The following is an 18,915-nucleotide window of genomic DNA, read 5'->3' on the forward strand; positions in this document are numbered from 1 at the left end:
AGCAGCTCTCCAGGGTCTCAGGCAGAGGTCTTTCCCATCACCTTCTGCCTGGTCCTTTTAACTGAAGATGCCGGGGATTGAACTTGGGACCTTCTACATGCCAAGCAGATGCTCTGCCACTGAGCCACAGCCCTTCTCCATTAGTCTCCAGGGTCTCAAGAGGTCTTCCCATCACCTCCTGTCCGGCCCTTTTGACTGGAGATGCCAGGGATTGAACCTGGGACCTTCTGCATGCCAAGCAGAGGCTCTGCCACTGAGCCCAGTCTCTCTCCCATCAAGTGCAGTATTGTAGACCAGCAGCAGCTCTCCAGGGTCTCAGGCTGAGGTCTTTCCCATCACCTCCTGCCCAGTCCTTTCAACTGGAGATGCCGGGGATTGATCCTGGGACCTTCTGCATGCCAAGCAGAGGCTCTGCCACTGAGCCGCAGCCTCTCCCCATTCACCCCTCATTCGCTTTTCATCAAGATGGGAAGCCGTGCTAGTCTGTCCGTGGCAGTAGAAAAGATCCGGAGTCCAGGAACCACCTTCAAGACTAACATTTGTGGCAGGGTGCCAGCTTCCATGAGGCGCTGCTCACTTCTTCAGATAACGAGACGACGACTTGCGTCGTCGAAGACTTTCACGGCCAGAGTGCATTGGTTGCTGTAGGTTTTATGGGCTTTGTGGCCTTGGTATTGTAAGACCTGACGTTTCGCCAGTAACTGTGACTGGCACCCTCAGAGGTGTAGCCCAGAAAACTGGAGTTCTCTCTGGTTCTCGCTTGTGACTCCAGCCTGGAAAATGTACAACAACCACGATGGTGACTGTTTGTGCCTGTGCAAGTTTCTTCACAACGTGGATGGGTTCCCATCCCGTACAGCGAAACGTGATGCTTTTCACGGAGACCCATCAAGATGGGGCGCCGTGTTAGTCTGTCCGTAGCGGTAGAAAAGAGTGAGAGTCCACGAGCTCCTTCAAGCCTCACTTGGTCAGGCTTGATGGTGCCACTGGACACTCTGGCTCTTTTCTACTTTCACTTTCATGTTAGCCTACCCCACAGGGTGGCTGTGAGAATCAAAGAGAAGAAAGACAACTGCTGCTCAAAGCGCTGCAGAGGAAAGTGGGATTCGTGTGAATGACATAATAATTGAGGAGGTTCTTGATTTGTTAAACTAGTACCCAGTTTGGTGTAGTGGTTAAGTGTGCGGAATCTTATCTGGGAGAACCGGGTTTGATTCCCCACTCCTCCACTTGCACCTGCTGGAATGGCCTTGGGTCAGCCATAGCTCTGGCAGAGGTTGTCCTTGAAAGGGCAGCTGCTGTGAGAGCCCTCTCCAGCCCCACCCACATCACAGGGTGTCTGTTGTGGGGGAGGAAGGTAAAGGAGATTGTGAGCCGCTCTGAGACTCTTCGGAGTGGAGGGCGGGATATAAATCCAATATCTTCACCTACCTCACAGGGTGTCTGTTGTGGGGGAGGAAGGTAAAGGAGATTGTGAGCCGCTCTGAGACTCTTCGGAGTGGAGGGCGGGATATAAATCCAATATCTTCATCTACCTCACAGGGTGTCTGTTGTGGGGGAGGAAGGTAAAGGAGATTGTGAGCCGCTCTGAGACTCTTCGGAGTGGAGGGCGGGATATAAATCCAATATCTTCACCTACCTCACAGGGTGTCTGTTGTGGGGGAGGAAGGTAAAGGAGATTGTGAGCCGCTCTGAGACTCTTCGGAGTGGAGGGCGGGATATAAATCCAATATCTTCATCTACCTCACAGGGTGTCTGTTGTGGGGAAGGAAGGGAAAGGAGATTGTGAGCCGCTCTGAGACTCTTCGGAGTGGAGGGTGGGATATAAATCCAATATCTTCATCTACCTCACAGGGTGTCTGTTGTGGGGGAGGAAGGGAAAGGAGATTGTGAGCCGCTCTGAGACCCTTCAGAGTGGAGGGCGGGATATAAATCCAATATCTTCATCTACCTCACAGGGTGTCTGTTGCGGGGGAGGAAGGGAAAGGAGATTGTGAGCCGCTCTGAGACTCTTCGGAGTGGAGGGCGGGATATAAATCCAGTATCTTCATCTACCTCACAGGGTGTCTGTTGTGGGGGAGGAAGGGAAAGGAGATTGTGAGCCGCTCTGAGATTCTTCGGAGTCGAGAACGGGGTATAAATCCAATATCTTCTTCTTCTACCCCAAAGGATGAAAAAACATTTTTGGGGGTGCGGGGTGGACTTTAAGAAGTACCTGTCTTAGAGGGAAGTGAAAAGGAAGACCTTTCTCTCCCCCCCCCCCAATTTAAATTGTATTGAATTTTTAAAACTTAACTGATATGACGAACATAACAAACATTAGGGGTTTCATTCCAAGAATTACAAACAATTAGTGTGTGAGATCAACATAGGAATCCATAAACCAACATTCAAACAAAGTTACAAAGGAAGTTACATATTAATATATTGATGACTCCATTTTTATCAAATTTACATTTTAGGTTTCCTGAATAGTTAATGAAAAGCTAATGATCCTTACTCTAATATCAGTGCTTAAAATACCGATAAGGGATAGAATAAACACATTTATGTACACAACCCTATATTATAATCTGATCGATTTGGTAGAACATTGTTGGATTTAAGATAACCAATAACTGGATCCCAATAGTGTTGCATATAGTTAGTTGCCAGGAATAAAGTCTCCTAAAAAGAATACATTTTGACTAATTTGAGACATAACGAAAGTTTCCCAAATTCTATCCTACCATGTTTTGAGTGTAAGTTTAACTGAATCTTTCCAGCAGGAGGCAATGGGATGTCTGGCAGCTGCTAGTAGCTGGGAAATACCTTTCTCAAGCGTTCTTTGGCTTTCTTGCATCATTCTAGGAAACCATGATGGACCACGCACTGCGCACCATCTCCTACATCGCCGACATCGGCAACATCGTAGTCTTGATGGCGAGGCGTCGAATGCCCCGGTCGGCTTCTCAGGACTGTATTGAGACCACTCCCGGAGCTCAGGAAGGGAAGAAGCAGTACAAGATGATCTGCCACGTCTTCGAATCGGAGGATGTAAGCAAACCGGGTTGGGCGAGGCAGCCGTTCTTCCTTGGCTCATCCTTTCGAAGGGCAGTTCTTCGAAACAAGCTGGGTCTTCGGCTGGAACTCCTTCCCCCTTCCCCTCTGATCCCGCGTGCCACAAAAGACCCACACCACAATGCCTCTGTGAGTCACAAAGGTGCCCCCAAACTCTCTTTTGGCAAGATCCAAGTAGTCAGCTGTGTTGGTCTGGAGCAGTAGAACAAAATAGGAGTCGATTGCACCTTTAAGACCAGCTTAGTTTTCTTCAGAACGTAAGCTTTCGTGTGCATGCACATGTCTTCAGACGAGGAATCTTGGGGTCGCGGTAGATAACTCACTGAAAATGTCAAGACAGTGTGCGATTGCAATAAAAAAGGCCAACGCCGTGCTGGGAATTATTAGGAAGGGAACTGAAAACAAATCAGCCAGTATCATAATGCCCCTGTATAAATCAATGGTGAGGTCTCATTTGGAGTACTGTGTGCAGTTCTGGTCACCGCACCTCAAAAAGGATATTATAGCATTGGAAAAAGTGCAGAAAAGGGCAACTAGAATGATTAAAGGTTTGGAACACTTTCCCTATGAAGAAAGGTTAAAACGTTTGGGGCTCTTTAGCTTGGAGAAACGTCGACTGTGGGGTGACATGATAAGAGGTTTACAAGATAATGCATGGGATGGAGAAAGTAGAGAAAGAAGTTTTTTTCTCCCTTTCTCACAATACAAGAACTCGTGGCCATTCAATGAAATTGCTGAGCAGTTGGGTTAGAACGGATAAAAGGAGGTACTTCTTCACCCAAAGGGTGATTTACATGTGGAATTCACTGCCACAGGAGGTGGTGGCGGCCACAAGTATAGCCACCTTCAAGAGGGATGAAAATGGAGCTGAGGTCCATCGGTGGCTATTAGCCACAGTGTGTGTGTGTATATATATATATATATATATATATATATATATATATATATATATATATATATATATATATGTATGTGTGTGTGTGCGCGTGTGTGTATGTATGTATGTGTGTGTGTGTGTGCGCGTGTGTGTATATATATAAATTTTGGCCACTGTGTGACACAGAGTGTTGGACTGGAGGGGCCATTGGCCTGATCCAACATGGCTTCTCTTATGTTCTTAATGAGGTGCAGTAAGCAGAGCTACATATAGCTGGTGGGGTTTGGAATGCCAAGTGGTACAAAGTTAAAAACCAATAGCAGAATAGTAAAATGAACAAATTCAGAAAACCTTTGATCTGGGTTGCCTTAGCGTGGGAAGCCATAAAACAGTAACATGTCAGAATGTGAGAATGCCTGTTAATTGTTCTATTGCTAATAAACCTGGGTCAAAAAGAAGGCATTTGACCTAGAGGTGGCTGCTTCCCCCCCTCAGCTTTATTGAGTTCTAATCTTTGAGGAGAGGGAGAAAGAACATTCTCTTTGCCAACTTTTCTCCGTCTTCATGCACTTTCCACAACCAGAGAGGGAAAAAAGAATAAAGGATTCTTATGTTTGCATGGCTAACTCATGGCCAGCTTTGCTACCTGGGATATTGCAGTTTTGCATTAGGGAAAAGCCTGATTCCTCTGAGGAGCAGGAAATAACCCCTGGAGTAGCCAAGCGTTTCTTGCCTGAGGGAAATGCCAGGCCTCATTTGGGGCAGGAGTTCACAGGAAGAGGGCTCTGGAACCTCTAAATTTTATTGTGTTCTCTTTCTTAACCCTTCCCCCTAAATCTCAGGAAGTCCACTGGGTGACCTTCCCCGCCCCCCCCCCCCCCCAGATACTTTCTTCTGGGCTCCATTGTTCAAACCGACTGTGAAAATTTGACTGAACTCTTTAAGATTTGACAAACTTTCTAATATTTCCCCCCACAAAAAATGGCAAAAGAACCCAAACATCTAAAGCAGACGGAGGGATGTCTTCATCACGCTGCTCTGGCCGCAGAGGAGACAGTAATTCAAAAATGTGAAGAACATATGAAGCTGCCTTATACTGAATCATACCTTTGGTCCATCAAAGTCAGTATTGTCTTCTCAGACTGGCAGCGGCTCTCCAGGGTCTCAAGCTGAGGTTTTTCACACCTATTTGCCTGGACCCTTTTTTTTTTGAGATGCCAGGGATTGAACCTGGGACCTTCTGCTTACCAAGCAGATGCTCTACCACTGAGCCACCGTCCCTCCCCAAGGGAGTCGGGTTTTATGATGAAAATCATAATTCCCAAAGCATTCCAATTCAAAAAGTGTTGGAGAGATGGACTCCTTTTTACGAATGGATAAAGAAGAGCTGAATGTGGAATATTTTTTTTAGAACTTTAACACGATGTCAGTTAAAAAGTGTTAGTGAACTGCAAGTTAAAAGATGTTGAAATGTTATCTTTCTATGTAATTTGGAAGTTTATCACTTACGGGCTAAAAGAGAGCGAAGACATTTTAAGAAATGTGTTATAAGCTCTTATCCCTCCTCCCCCCCCACCCCGCCTCATTCTCCTTTTCTCCTTTCCCTTATCCCCCTATATACTTATACAACAAAATCTTTTGAACCAGATTAATTCAAAAAGCATTTTAAGGTAGAGGCTGAGCTGATATAATTGAGTTCACCTTCTGGTGATGTTGGCTTATGCAAATGACTTGTGCAAAGGAGTTACGGCACCTAAGGAGCTCTGGCATCTCTTTTTCTACAGAATGACCCCTGGTAAATGCCATTTTTGGGGGGAGGGGGTGGGGTGGGACTCAGGCCCCGATTCCTGCCCTCCTTCCGACGCCTGTCCTTCCTCCCTCCCTCCCGCAGGCCCAGCTGATTGCGCAGTCCATCGGGCAGGCGTTCAGCGTGGCGTATCAGGAGTTCCTGCGGGCCAACGGGATCAACCCCGAGGACCTGAGCCAGAAAGAATACAGCGACATCATCAACACCCAAGAGATGTACAACGATGACCTCATCCATTTCTCCAACTCGGAGAACTGCAAAGAGGTGACTCTTCTCCGCTGGGACTTGGTTGCTCTTGTTACCCTGATGGATATTAGTGTGGGAGTGGGGGGGGGGGGATGTGCGTCCTTTGAAGAATCTCTTTCCTCTGTCGGCTGCGGGCGGCGAGCGTGCCCAACCTCGAACGGCTTCTCCAGAACTCATTTGCAACTCTTGTTTTTAATCAGACGTTGTATAAAATTAAAACCTAGGGAGGTTTTTTTTAAAAAAAACTTCTTAATTCATGCACCATTTTTATACGCCACAGCAGTAGTGTATAATTAGAATCCAAGGATGTTGGGAGGGTGAAGTTTAGTGCATTCATTTGTTCCAGTTTGGTGTAGTGGTGAAGTGTGCCAGTTAAGACCAAGTTTGGTGTAGTGGTTAAGTGGGCAGACTCTTATCTGGGAGAACCGGGTTTGATTCCCCACTCCTCCACTTGCAGCTTCTGGAATGGCCTTGGGTCAGCCATAGCTCTGGCAGGAGTTGTCCTTGAAAGGGCAGCTGATGTGAGAGCTCTCTCAGCCCCACCCACCTCACAGGGTGCCTGTTGTGGGGGAGGAAGATATAGGAGATTGTAAGCTGCTCTGAGTCTGATTCAGAGAGAAGGGCAGGGTATAAATCTGCAGTCTTCTTCTGGGAAAGCCAGTTTGGAGTAGTGGTTAAGTGCGCAGATTCTTATCTGGGAGAATGGGGTTTGATTCCCCACTCCTCCACTGGCAGCTGCTGGAATGACCTCGGGTCAGCCATAGCTCTGGCAGGAGTTGTCCTTGAAAGGGCAGCTGCTGTGAGAGCCCTCTCAGCTCCACCCACCTTACAAGGTGTCTGTTGTGGGGGGAGAAGATATAGGAGATTGTAAGCCGCTCTGAGTCTCTGATTCAGAGAGAAGGGAGGGGTATAAATCTGCAGTCTTCTTCTTCTTCCCTGACTGTCATTTGGGTTAGATTTACACAGAATGAGGAGGAAGAACACACTGCCAGACTACTGTGTTGTGTTCTGGAGAGCCAGTTTGGTGTGGTTAAGTGTGCAGAATCTTATCTGGGAGAAACAGGTTTGAGTCCCCACTTGCAGCTGCCGGAATGGCCTTGGGTCGGTCATAGCTCTCGCAGGAGTTATCCTTGAAAGCTCCCTCAGCCCCACCCACCTCACAGGGTGTCTGTCGTGGGGGGAAAAGATAGAGGAGACTGTGAGCCTCTCTGAGACTCTGATTCAGAGAGAAGGGCGGGGTTGCTTTTTCTTTTTTTAAAAAAAGTGGAAGTTCAGCAGCTGTTGGAACACCAGGTAGTTAATCCTGGGGGAGCCGCATTGGAGGCGAAAACTCTCTAAATGAGAAAGAAATGTCAGAAGCCTTGCTGGGAGACGGGCGATTTTTATCTTGGCAGCCGTGGTGGCGAGAGCGCCAGGCGAGCGTTTAGAGGTGAGACGCAGCCAAGGTGAAAGGAAGAGAAGCTTCAGAATCAACAAGCCGAGTGGAAATTGGATTTTTAAATCAACAGTGGGAAGCGTAAATAAATAGCAATGTACCAAGGTGCAGGAAAAGGAGAGGGAGGGTCAACGATTGCCCATCGATTGCATTTGAAATGCAGCTGGGTTAGCAGGGGCTCTCCAAAGTTGTGAAGATGATGGGCAAAAAGGTACAAAGCAGAGACGCACTCTGGAATTGTCCACAGTGGAAACAGCAGAGGAGGAAGAGGAACAGGCTTAGATCTGGGTCACCTTCCTCAGAGTATCTTCTAGATCAGACACCGACACAATTTTCAGGGTATGAGCTTTTGAGAGTCAAAGCTTCCCTTTGTTAAATATGTCAGCCTCTCATACCTGACAATTTGGTTGGTTTCTAAGGTGCTGCTGGTGGATATAAGAACGTAAGAGCCCTGCTGGATCAGACCAGGGAGAGCCCTCCATCTAGCCCAGCATCCCATTTCACATGGCGGCCAACCAGTTCCTCTGGAGGGCCAACAGCAGGGCGGAAAGGCCGAAGCCTTCCCCTGAGAAGAACATCAGAAGAGCCCTGCTGGGTCAGACCAGTGAGGGTCCATCTAGTCCAGCCTCCTGTCTCACACAGTGGCCAGCCAGTTCCTCTGGAGGGCCAACTACAGGGCGGAGAGGCCGAAGCCTTCCCCTGAGAAGAACATCAGAAGAGCCCTGCTGGGTCAGACCAGGGAGGGCCCATCTAGTCCAGCCTCCTGTCTCACACAATGGCCAACCTCTGGAGGGCCAACAACAGGGTAGAGAGGCTGAGGCCTTCCCCTGAGAAGAACATCAGAAGAGCCCTGCTGGATCAGACCAGTGAGGGTCCATCTAGTCCAGCCTCCTGTCTCACACAATGGCCAACCTCTGGAGGGCCAACAACAGGGTAGAGAGGCTGAGGCCTTCCCCTGAGAAGAACATCAGAAGAGCCCTGCTGGATCAGACCAGTGAGGGTCCATCTAGTCCAGCCTCCTGTCTCACACAATGGCCAACCTCTGGAGGGCCAACAACAGGGTAGAGAGGCTGAGGCCTTCCCCTGAGAAGAACATCAGAAGAGCCCTGCTGGGTCAGACCAGGGAGGGTCCATCTAGTCCAGCCTCCTGTCTCGCACAGGGGCCAACCAGTTCCTCTGGAGGGCCAACTAAAGGGCAGAGAGGCCGAAGCCTTCCCCTGAGAAGAACATCAGAAGAGCCCTGCTGGAACAGACCAGGGAGGGTCCATCTAGTCCAGCCTCCAGTCTCGCACAGGGGCCAACCAGTTCCTCTGGAGGGCCAACCACAGGGCAGAGAGGCTGAGGCCTTCATAAGAACATCAGAAGAGCCCTGCTGGGTCAGACCAGTGAGGGCCCATCTAGTCCAGCCTCCTGTCTCACACAGGGGCCAACCAGTTCCTCTAGAGGGCCAACCACAGGGCAGAGAGGCTGAGGCCTTCATAAGAACATCAGAAGAGCCCTGCTGGGTCAGACCAGTGAGGGTCCATCTAGTCCAGCCTCCTGTCTCACACAGGGGCCAGCCAGTTCCTCTGACAGCCAACCACAGGGTAGAGAGGCTGAGGCCTTCCCTTGATGTTGCCTCCTGGCTCTGGGATTCAGAGGTTTAGTGCTTCTGAATGTGGAGGTTCCCCTCAGCCACCATAGCTAGTAGCCACTGATTGACTTATCCTCTCTCTCATCTCCCTTTAAAGCTGTTTGGTGTAGTGGTGAAGTGTGCGGACTCTTATCCGGGAGCACCGGGTTTGATTCCCCCACTCCTCTGCTTGCAGCTGCTGGAATGGCCTTGGGTCAGCCATAACTCTCGCAGGAGTTGTCCTTGAAAGGGCAGCTTCTGGGGAGAGCTCTCGCAGCCTCACCCACCTCACAGGGTGCCTGTTGTGGGGGAGGAAGATAAAGGAAACACTTAACCACTACACCAAAAAAGCATTGGCATCAAATAGCGCGTCCGGGGAGCCCCACAGCCCCACACTCCTTGTACGTCAGTTGACATTGATTCTGTTTGAGGGCTCATAAAGCACGCAATTTTATTTTCACAGCTGCAGATCGCAAAGCAGAAGGGGGAGATCCTGGGGGTGGTGATCGTGGAGTCCGGCTGGGGATCCATTCTGCCCACGGTGATTCTGGCCAACATGATGAACGGAGGGCCAGCTGCTCGCTCAGGGAAACTCAGCATTGGGGACCAGATCATGTCCATTAACGGGACCAGCCTGGTCGGGCTTCCCCTGGCGACATGTCAAGGGATCATCAAGGTACCTGCCCGCTCTTCCTTGGGCCCCTGGGATAACCCGAGTGTGTGTTTAAAAAATGCCTCCCCCCAAAAAAGGGTAATTGTAATTTTGATCTTGTCAGACCCAAGTGTCTTACGGCCAGTAAATACAGATCCTGGAAGGATTAACTGAGTCTTGCAAAGATGACCCAGTTCTTTTCCCTGCATGCATTTTGCTCCCTCTCGTGGCCAATTTGATATTACAGTGCTGCAGGGGTGGAATTCCAGCAGGAGCTCCTTTGCATATTAGGCCACACACCCCTGATGTAGCCAGTCCTCCAAGAGCTTACAAGGCTCTTTTTTTGTAAGCTTTTGGAGGATTGGCTACGTCAGGGGGTGTGGCTTAATATGCAAAGCAGCTCCTGGAATTCCACCCCTGCATTGCTGTATGTCTGGCCAAAGGTTAGTAGCCACCGATAGACTTAACAGATAATAGAAAGACCCTGACAGACTTATCAGACAGGAGAGCCAGTTTGGTGTAGTGGTTAAGTGTGCAGACTCTTATCTGGGAGAACCGGGTTTGATTCCCCACTCCTCCACTTGCACCTGCTAGCATGGCCTTGGGTCAGCCATAGCTCTGGCAGAGGTTGTCCTTGAAAGGGCAGCTGCTGGGAGAGCCCTCTCCAGCCCCACCCACCTCACAGGGTGTCTGTTGTGGGGAAGGAAGGGAAAGGAGATTGTGAGCCGCTCTGAGACTCTTCGGAGTGGAGGGCGGGATATAAATCCAATACCTTCATCTACCTCACAGGGTGTCTGTTGTGGGGAAGGAAAGGAAAGGAGATTGTGAGCCGCTCTGAGACTCTTCGGAGTGGAGGGCGGGATATAAATCTAATACCTTCATCTACCTCACAGGGTGTCTGTTGTGGGGAAGGAAGGGAAAGGAGATTGTGAGCCGCTCTGAGACTCTTCGGAGTGGAGGGCGGGATATAAATCCAATATCTTCATCTACCTCACAGGGTGTCTGTTGTGGGGGAGGAAGGGAAAGGAGATTGTGAGCGGCTCTGAGACTCTTCGGAGTGGAGGGCAGGATATAAATCCAATACCTTCATCTACCTCACAGGGTGTCTGTTGTGGGGAAGGAAAGGAAAGGAGATTGTGAGCCGCTCTGAGACTCTTCGGAGTGGAGGGCGGGATATAAATCTAATACCTTCATCTACCTCACAGGGTGTCTGTTGTGGGGAAGGAAGGGAAAGGAGATTGTGAGCCGCTCTGAGACTCTTTGGAGTGGAGGGCGGGATATAAATCCAATATCTTCATCTACCTCACAGGGCGTCTGTTGTGGGGGAGGAAGGGAAAGGAGATTGTGAGCTGCTCTGAGACTCTTCGGAGTGGAGGGCGGGATATAAATCCAATATCTTCATCTACCTCACAGGGTGTCTGTTGTGGGGGAGGAAAGGAAAGGAGATTGTGAGCCGCTCTGAGACTCTTCGAAGTGGAGGGCGGGATATAAATCCAATATCTTCTTCTTCCAGACACTGCTAGACTTAACCTGGGTGTATTTTTTAAAATGCCTTCCCAAAAGAAAGAGAGCAGTTGTAATTTTGATCTTGTCGGCCCCACATGCTTTACAGACAGTAAATAAAGGCCCTGGGAGGATTATCTTTGCAAAGATGACCTCCGATTGATTGTGGGTCAGGCCTCCTTGTATGCCAGACGATAAGGTAGAATTTTTCTGAGCTAAGGCTGGCCAAATTTGAGAAGTTAAGCAGGGTCAGCTCTGTTTCGTACTTGGATGGGAGACCACCAAGAGAGTCCAGGGTTGCTCTGCAGAGGCAGGCAATGGCCAACCACCTCTGTTCAGTTCTTGCCTTGACCTGGATGTTCCAGGCTAGCTCAATCTCGCCAGGTTTTGGAGCCTCACTAAGTTGGCCCTGGTCTATATTTAGATGAGAAGGAAGTCCAGGGTTGCTACGCAGAGGCAGGCAGTGGAAAACCACCTCTGTTCATGTGTCCTGACGTGGATTGCCCAGGCTAGCCTGATCTCATCAGATTTGATCAGCTAAGCAGGGCCAGCCCTGGTGGGTACGTGGATGGAAGACCACCAAGGAAGTCCAGGGTTGCTACGCAGAGGCAGGCAGTGGAAAACCACCTCTGTTCATGTGTCCTGACGTGGATTGCCCAGGCTAGCCTGATCTCATCAGATTTGATCAGCTAAGCAGGGCCAGCCCTGGTGGGTACGTGGATGGAAGACCACCAAGGAAGTCCAGGGTTGCTACGCAGAGGCAGGCAGTGGAAAACCACCTCTGTTCATGTGTCCTGACGTGGATTGCCCAGGCTAGCCTGATCTCATCAGATTTGATCAGCTAAGCAGGGCCAGCCCTGGTGGGTACGTGGATGGAAGACCACCAAGGAAGTCCAGGGTTGCTACGCAGAGGCAGGCAGTGGAAAACCACCTCTGTTCATGTGTCCTGACGTGGATTGCCCAGGCTAGCCTGATCTCATCAGATTTGATCAGCTAAGCAGGGCCAGCCCTGGTGGGTACGTGGATGGAAGACCACCAAGGAAGTCCAGGGCTGCTACGCAGAGGCAGGCAATGGCAAACCACCTCTGCTCTTCTCTTGCCTTGAAAACCCTACTGGGTCTCCATAAGTCAGCTATGAGTGGATGGCCCTCTCCTCCACCCAGTGGCCACCACATTGCATGCGTCTGCCACTTTCATCAAAGTTCTCTCCAGGGCATCTAAGCACAAAGGTCTCTTGAGGAGCTCATAAAGGGGTGGTGTGAAATCAGAATGTGAACAGATTAAGAAAGTACTGTGAGTATTAGCTGAGGCTGCTACAAACCGTTTTGCCTGATGCGCAGTTGCCGGCACTGAGAAGTACCTGCAAAGACTTGCTAAAATGAGAAATGTGTTTTAGGGACTCAAGAATCAGACGCAAGTGAAGCTGAACATCGTCAGCTGCCCGCCCGTCACCACTGTCCTGATCAAGAGACCCGATCTGAAATACCAGCTGGGCTTCAGCGTACAGAATGGAATTGTAAGTTTGGGTTTTTTCCCCCTTCTTTGGTAATCAAGAATCATACGGCATTGAGTGTGGTATAGCCAGGTGATCCTAAGATTGTCTGGCAGTCTTAAGTTCTAGTCTCTTTCTTTCTTTCTTTCTTTCTTTCTTTCTTTCTTTCTTTCTTTCTTTCTTTCTTTCTTTCTTTCTTTCTTTCTTTCTTTCTTTCTTTCTTTCTTTCTTTCTTTCTTTCTTTCTTTCTTTCTTTCTTTCTTTCTTCCTTCCTTCCTTCCTTCCTTCCTTCCTTCCTTCCTTCCTTCCTTCCTTCCTTCCTTCTCTCTCTCTCTTTCTTTCCTCCCTCCCTTTGCTGAGAGAGCTCTGAAAGAGTTGTGACTGAACCAAGGTCACCCAGCTAGCTTCAGGTGGCAGAGTGTGGAACTTAACCTGGTTCTCCACATTAGAGTCTGTCGCTCTTAACTGGCTCTTCTTTAGTGTTGAAACTCTGGAAGACCCAGGGCTTTTTTGTAGCAGGAACTCCTTTGCCTATTACCCCTGATGTAGCCAATCCTCCTGGAGCTTACAGGGGCCTACTATAAGCTCCAGGAGGACTGGCTACATGGGTGTGTGGCCTCATAGGCAAAGGAGTTCCTGCTACAAAAGAAGCCCTGGGAAGACCAAATGCTTCTTCGCTGCCAGCAAAGTGTAGAGTGAAGGCCCTGCTGACTCCAATTCATGCACTGTATATTTATCCCTCGGTGACTGCAGTGCTGAGCTTTCGTGTAGAGCTGCGGTCCTTGCAGATAGAACACCACAGAAGAGTTTCTCTGATGTAACCCCCTCCTCCCCTTTTAAGTGCAGTTTTTTTTTTAAAATTGGAGACTGTTCACAGTGGACTCCTATCATCACTCCCTGACCTGGATGGGGCAGGAGCCTGATCTCAGAAGTTAAGCAGAGTATCCCAGTTAGTGCTTGCATGGGAGACCACCAAGGAAAACAGGTTGGTACACACAGCCAGACAATGGCCAACTACCTTTGAACCTCTCTTCCCTTGAATACCTTACGGGGTTATGAACATATATGAACATATGAAGCTGCCTTATACTGAATCAGACCCTCCTCAGCCCATCAAAGTCAGTCTTGTCTACTCAGACTGGCAGTGGCTCTCCAGGGTCTCCAGCTGAGGTTTTTCACACCTATTTGCCTGGACCCTTCTAGTTGGAGATGCTGGGGATTGAACCTGGGACCTCCTGCATACCAAGCAGATGCTCTACCACTGAGTCACCGTCCCTCCCTTAAGCCAGTATTGTCCACTCAGACTGGCAGCGGCTCTCCAGGGTCTCCAGCTGAGGTTTTTCATGCCTACTTGCCTGGACCCTTTTTAGTTGGAGATGCCAGGGATTGAACCTGGGACCTTCTGCTTACTACGCAGAAGCTCTACCACTGAGCCATCGTCCCTCCCCAGCTATAGGTCAGCTGGGACTTGAGGGCTCTTTCCTCCACAGATGATCAGAGGCAGAGAAATCTGGAGGCAAGCTCCCCTTTTGACCCCAAACTCCCTTTTTGATTTTGGTCCAATTCACTGCTAAGATTCTCCCTCTCTGGAATGTGTCGGTTTGACTGTTGTGGGGTGCCATCTAGTGGCTAGGAGGTGTCTCTGCAGCCAGGCCAAGGCAGCTCTTTAACGTCTGCTGTTTTCGAATGCATTTGTGTGTTTGTGCACGTGTGAAGTTCCATCAGGTCACTTCTGACTTAGGGTAGCCCCCCGAACATCTGACAGCGTTGCTCAGGTCTTGTGAAATGGTTTGGAATCCACCCTGGGGCCCCCTTCCCCACTCTCCTGCCCCAGAAGTCTCATGCGTGTTACCTTTTGAGTCAGAAATTGCAGGCTCCGGGGTCAAGGGAGGCAAGACTAAAATCGACCAGAGAAAGGGCCTTCTCAGTAGCAGCCCCCTACTGGTGGAAGCAGCTACCGAAGGAAGTGAGGGCCTTGCGGGACCTTGCCCAGTTCCGCAAGGCCTGTAAAACCACACTCTTCCGGTTAGCCTTTAACTGATCTAGAGTTACCGTCGTAGTGGGAGAAAATGTAAGAATACTGAAGCCATCGGAAGCAAAACAGTATATGCTGTCAGCACCAGATTGTTTTAATGGTTGAATTTTAAATTGTCGTATTAATGTTGTGCGATTTTTAAATTGATTGTTTTCATTTTGTTGTTGTGAGCCGCCCGGAGGCTGCTCCGGCGGGGAGGGTGGGATATAAATCAAATCAATCAATGAAATAAGTAAAATGTGTGTGCCTGGAAAGTCATGGTTGACTTCAGAGAGGTGGCTTTCTAATGCCTGCCTCTGCGTCCCAGCCCTGGTATTCCTTGCTGGGGCCGGCCCTGCTTAGCTTCCGAGATCTGACGAGATCGGCTTGCCTGGGCTACCTTTTGCACATCATCTCTGACTCATGGAAACAGCGTTCCAAGAATATCAGGGCCCCCGTGAGTTGGGCCGGCTCTGTTTCTCCAGCTCCCCGACCCTTTGAGGCGTGGGGGTCAGAAGAGGCTGTGGAGACAGAGGAATGCAGGGAGAACTCAGTATGCCTTTTGCTCATGAGCAGTTGCAGCGGGGGGAGTTTTCCTCCTGTTTCCCAGTCCAACATACTATGCTGGCTGTCTGACAGTCTGTGGGCTTCCTTGGTCTATATATCCAGGAATAGCTTGTGCTCTTTCCCCACGAGGCTAAGGGGCACCTCTGAAAAACCTCTTTCGGTGAAATGCGTCTGTCTTTTCCGCAGCCAGAGGCCGTGGACCTGCCAACACCTTTCCTGGTGCGAAGGTTTTTTTTTTAAGAAAGTGTGCCTAGGAGGGGGGCGGGGCTCCATTCCAGCAAGGCTTGCGATTGGCTGTTGGGAATCTGATGAGCGACACGGATTGAAATGATGTTTTGGCAGCCTGTGCCACTACAGTGCCGGCTGTACTCTTTCGCTCCTTGTCCCCCCCCCCCCCATGTATCTCTTTACAATTACTCCCGTCCGGTGTTCCCTCTAGGCTGAGTTAGCGTGAGCTAGCTCATAGATTTTTAGCTCCCAGCTCACATATTTTTGTCTTAGCTCAGGAAGGCTGACCCCAGAGCACACTAAATGATGCCGGAGCTCACCACTTGAAGGCCAGCCGCTCACAAAGTCGAATTTTTGCTCACAGCACTCTGCAGCTGCTGTCCGCCGCGTTTGGGCTTCCTTTGTGGTTTGCTCCTTTGCGGTGCATGGTTTGCTCCATCGCAGCCATTTCATGGTTGACGCCACCTCCCTGGTGACCGTTTTGTGGTTGTACCCCCCCTCCCTCCCCCTCCCCGGTGTCACAATTCCAAAGGGGCCCACAGGTTCAGAAAGACTGGAACCCCTCGTCTAAGGGGCATCAGGTTTGGTGTTCGTGAGGAAGTCTGCAGTTAATCTGAGAATCTGTGTGCAATGCTAGCTCACCAACAATCTGTGTGCAATGCTAACTCATCAACAAGTTATGTGCAGTGCTAGCTCACCAACAATCTGTGTGCAATGCTGATGACACCAACAATCAGTATGCTGATGACACCCAGCTTTATCTGCTTATGGACGGCCGGCCGGTCTGCGCCCTAGAAAATCTGGATCGGGCACTACAGGCCGTGGCTGAGTGGCTCAGACTGAGTGGACTGAGATTAAATCCTGCGAAGACAGAGGTCCTTTGCTTGGGTCATCGGGGACTGGGGGGGGGGTGGAAACCCCTTGCCAGCTTTTGACGGTGCGCCGCTGACGGCGGCGGATAAGGTCAAGAGCCTGGGGGTGCTATTGGAGCCTTCCCTAAAGATGGAGGCTCAGATGCCAAGTCCGTGTTTTTTCATCTTAGGCGGGCAAGGCAGTTGGCTCCCTTCCTGGATCGCAACGACCTAGCAACAGTGATCCATGCTACGGTCACCTCGAGGTTGGACTACTGCAATGCCCTCTACATGGGGCTGCCCCTGTGCCGAACTCGGAAATTGCAGCTGGTGCAGAATGCCGCGGCCCGGCTGTTATTGGGCCTCCCAAGATGGGGGCACATTCGGCCGGGTCTTCGGGCTCTGCACTGGCTCCCAATAACATACCGAGTCCGGTACAAGGTGCTGGTCATTACCTTTAAAGCCCTATATGGCCTGGGACCTGCCTACCTGAAGGACCGTCTCTCCCCACATGTTCCCCAGAGAGTACTGAGGTCGGGAACTCAAAACCTTCTCACCATCCCCAGGCCTAAAGAAGTCCGTCTTAAGACAACCAGAGACAGGGTCTTTTCCATAATGGCCCCTACATGGTGGAACCAGCTGCCGGAGGAGGTGAGGGCCCTGCGGGACCTTGCTCAGTTCCGCAGGGGCCTGCAAGACAACCCTCTTCCAGCTAGCCTACACCTGACTGGGAAATAAATGTAGCTTATTAAACTCCTGTTAATTATATTGCATTTGATGTTAAGGTTTTAAGGTTTTTAGGTTTTAAAATGTTCTGACTTTTTAAATGTTTATATATGTAAATGTCAATTTAAATTCTGTTTTATCGTCTGTTGTGAGCCGCCCTGAGCCATTTTTATGGGAAGGGCGGGATACAAATCATAGAATAAATGCTAGCTCACCAACGATCTGTGTGCAATGCTAGCTCGCCAACAATGTGTGTGTAATGCTAGCTCACCAACTCTAGGCTAAAAGAGCTCACGGCCAGTTCCTTGTCTCTGCTGGACACTTTTAACACGTGGTTGTGCCTCAATCTCTCTGTAACAGATCTGCAGCCTGATGCGGGGGGGCATTGCGGAGCGAGGGGGCGTCCGCGTCGGCCATCGCATTATCGAGATCAACGGTCAAAGCGTCGTGGCCACCGCTCACGAGAAAATCGTCCAGGCCTTGTCCAACTCCGTGGGAGAGGTGAGCAAAGCCTTTTGAGCTCCCAGTCAAATAAAAGACTACAAAGTCCTTGTCGTTTCCTTTTTATTGAAAGAAGCGGAGTCATATTGTAGACAAAACCAACTGTCGGTTCAACCCAGCACTGGCTCTTGCACAAATAACACCTCAGAAAAGCCGTAATCTATTTTGAGCGTATTTTGATTAGAAGTCCTAAAAATAGCCCTAAATTTTGAGCATCACCTTTGAGGCTAGTATCAAGAAGGATTAAAAGATGGAAGTTGCTACTAGAGGATGTAGTGGCGGCCGCAGGAATAAGGCACTTCAACGGGGTTTAAAGAGTCAGTTTGGTGTAGTGGTAAAGTGCACGGAACTCTTGCCTGGGAGAACCGGGTTTGATTCCCCACTCCTCCACTTGCACCTGCTGATGAGTAGATTCATGGAGGATAAATCTGTCAGTGGCTCCTAGCCATGGTGACTGAATGGGAATCTCCACGTTTAGAGGCACTGAGCCTCTGGATCCCAGAGCCAGGAGGTGACATCATGCCTGCTTTTGGCCCTCCAGAGGAATTGGCTGGCCCCTGCGTGAGACAGGAGGCTGGACTAGATGGACCCTCACTGGTCTGACCCAGCAGGGCTCTTCTGATGTTCTTCTCAGGGGAAGGCCCCGGCCTCTCTGCCCTGTTGTTGGCCCTCCAGAGGAATTGGTTGGCTATTGTATGAGACAGGAGGCTGGACTAGATGGACTCTCCCTGGTCTGAACCAGCAGGGCTCTTCTGATGTTCTCAGGGGAAGGCATCGGCCTCTCTGCCCTGTTGTTGACCCTCCAGAGGAACTGGTTGGCCCCTGTGTGAGACAGGAGGCTGGACTGGATGGACCCTCCCTGGTCTGAACCAGCAGGGCTCTTCTGATGTTCTCAGGGGAAGGCCTCGGCCTCTCTGCCCTGTTGTTGACCCTCCAGAGGAACTGGTTGGCCCCTGTGTGAGACAGGAGGCTGGACTGGATGGACCCTCCCTGGTCTGAACCAGCAGGGCTCTTCTGATGTTCTCAGGGGAAGGCCTCGGCCTCTCTGCCCTGTTGTTGACCCTCCAGAGGAACTGGTTGGCCACTGTGTGAGACAGGAGGCTGGACTGGATGGACCCTCCCTGGTCTGACCCAGCAGGGCTCTTCTTATATATGACTGATGCACATGGGTGCATTGATAAACCACTTCACTAGGCAATCTTAACATGACTGGACTTAAAGTTGCCCTGACTTGGTTAGCCCAGGCTGGCCTGACCCTGTCAAATCTTGGAAGCTAAACAGGGTCAGCCCTGGCTAGTTCTTGGATGGGAAGAAGACTGCAGGTTTATACCCCGCCCTTCTCTC

The 18,915-nt window shown here is 50.1% G+C and overlaps 1 protein-coding gene across 1 annotated transcript in view; it reads left to right on the forward strand.

Annotated features, from left to right (window-relative positions):
• APBA2 (amyloid beta precursor protein binding family A member 2) overlaps positions 1-18,915 on the forward strand; it is a 166,520-nt gene that overhangs the window by 144,484 nt on the left and 3,121 nt on the right. The window contains 5 exon segments of the mRNA XM_060259899.1: positions 2,851-3,036; positions 5,829-6,008; positions 9,501-9,713; positions 12,589-12,708; positions 17,431-17,571. Of these exon segments, the coding sequence (XP_060115882.1) occupies positions 2,851-3,036; positions 5,829-6,008; positions 9,501-9,713; positions 12,589-12,708; positions 17,431-17,571 (840 nt within the window).

The sequence above is a fragment of the Heteronotia binoei genome, chromosome 19 (genome assembly GCF_032191835.1).
Source record: "Heteronotia binoei isolate CCM8104 ecotype False Entrance Well chromosome 19, APGP_CSIRO_Hbin_v1, whole genome shotgun sequence".
Taxonomy (NCBI): domain Eukaryota; kingdom Metazoa; phylum Chordata; class Lepidosauria; order Squamata; family Gekkonidae; genus Heteronotia; species Heteronotia binoei.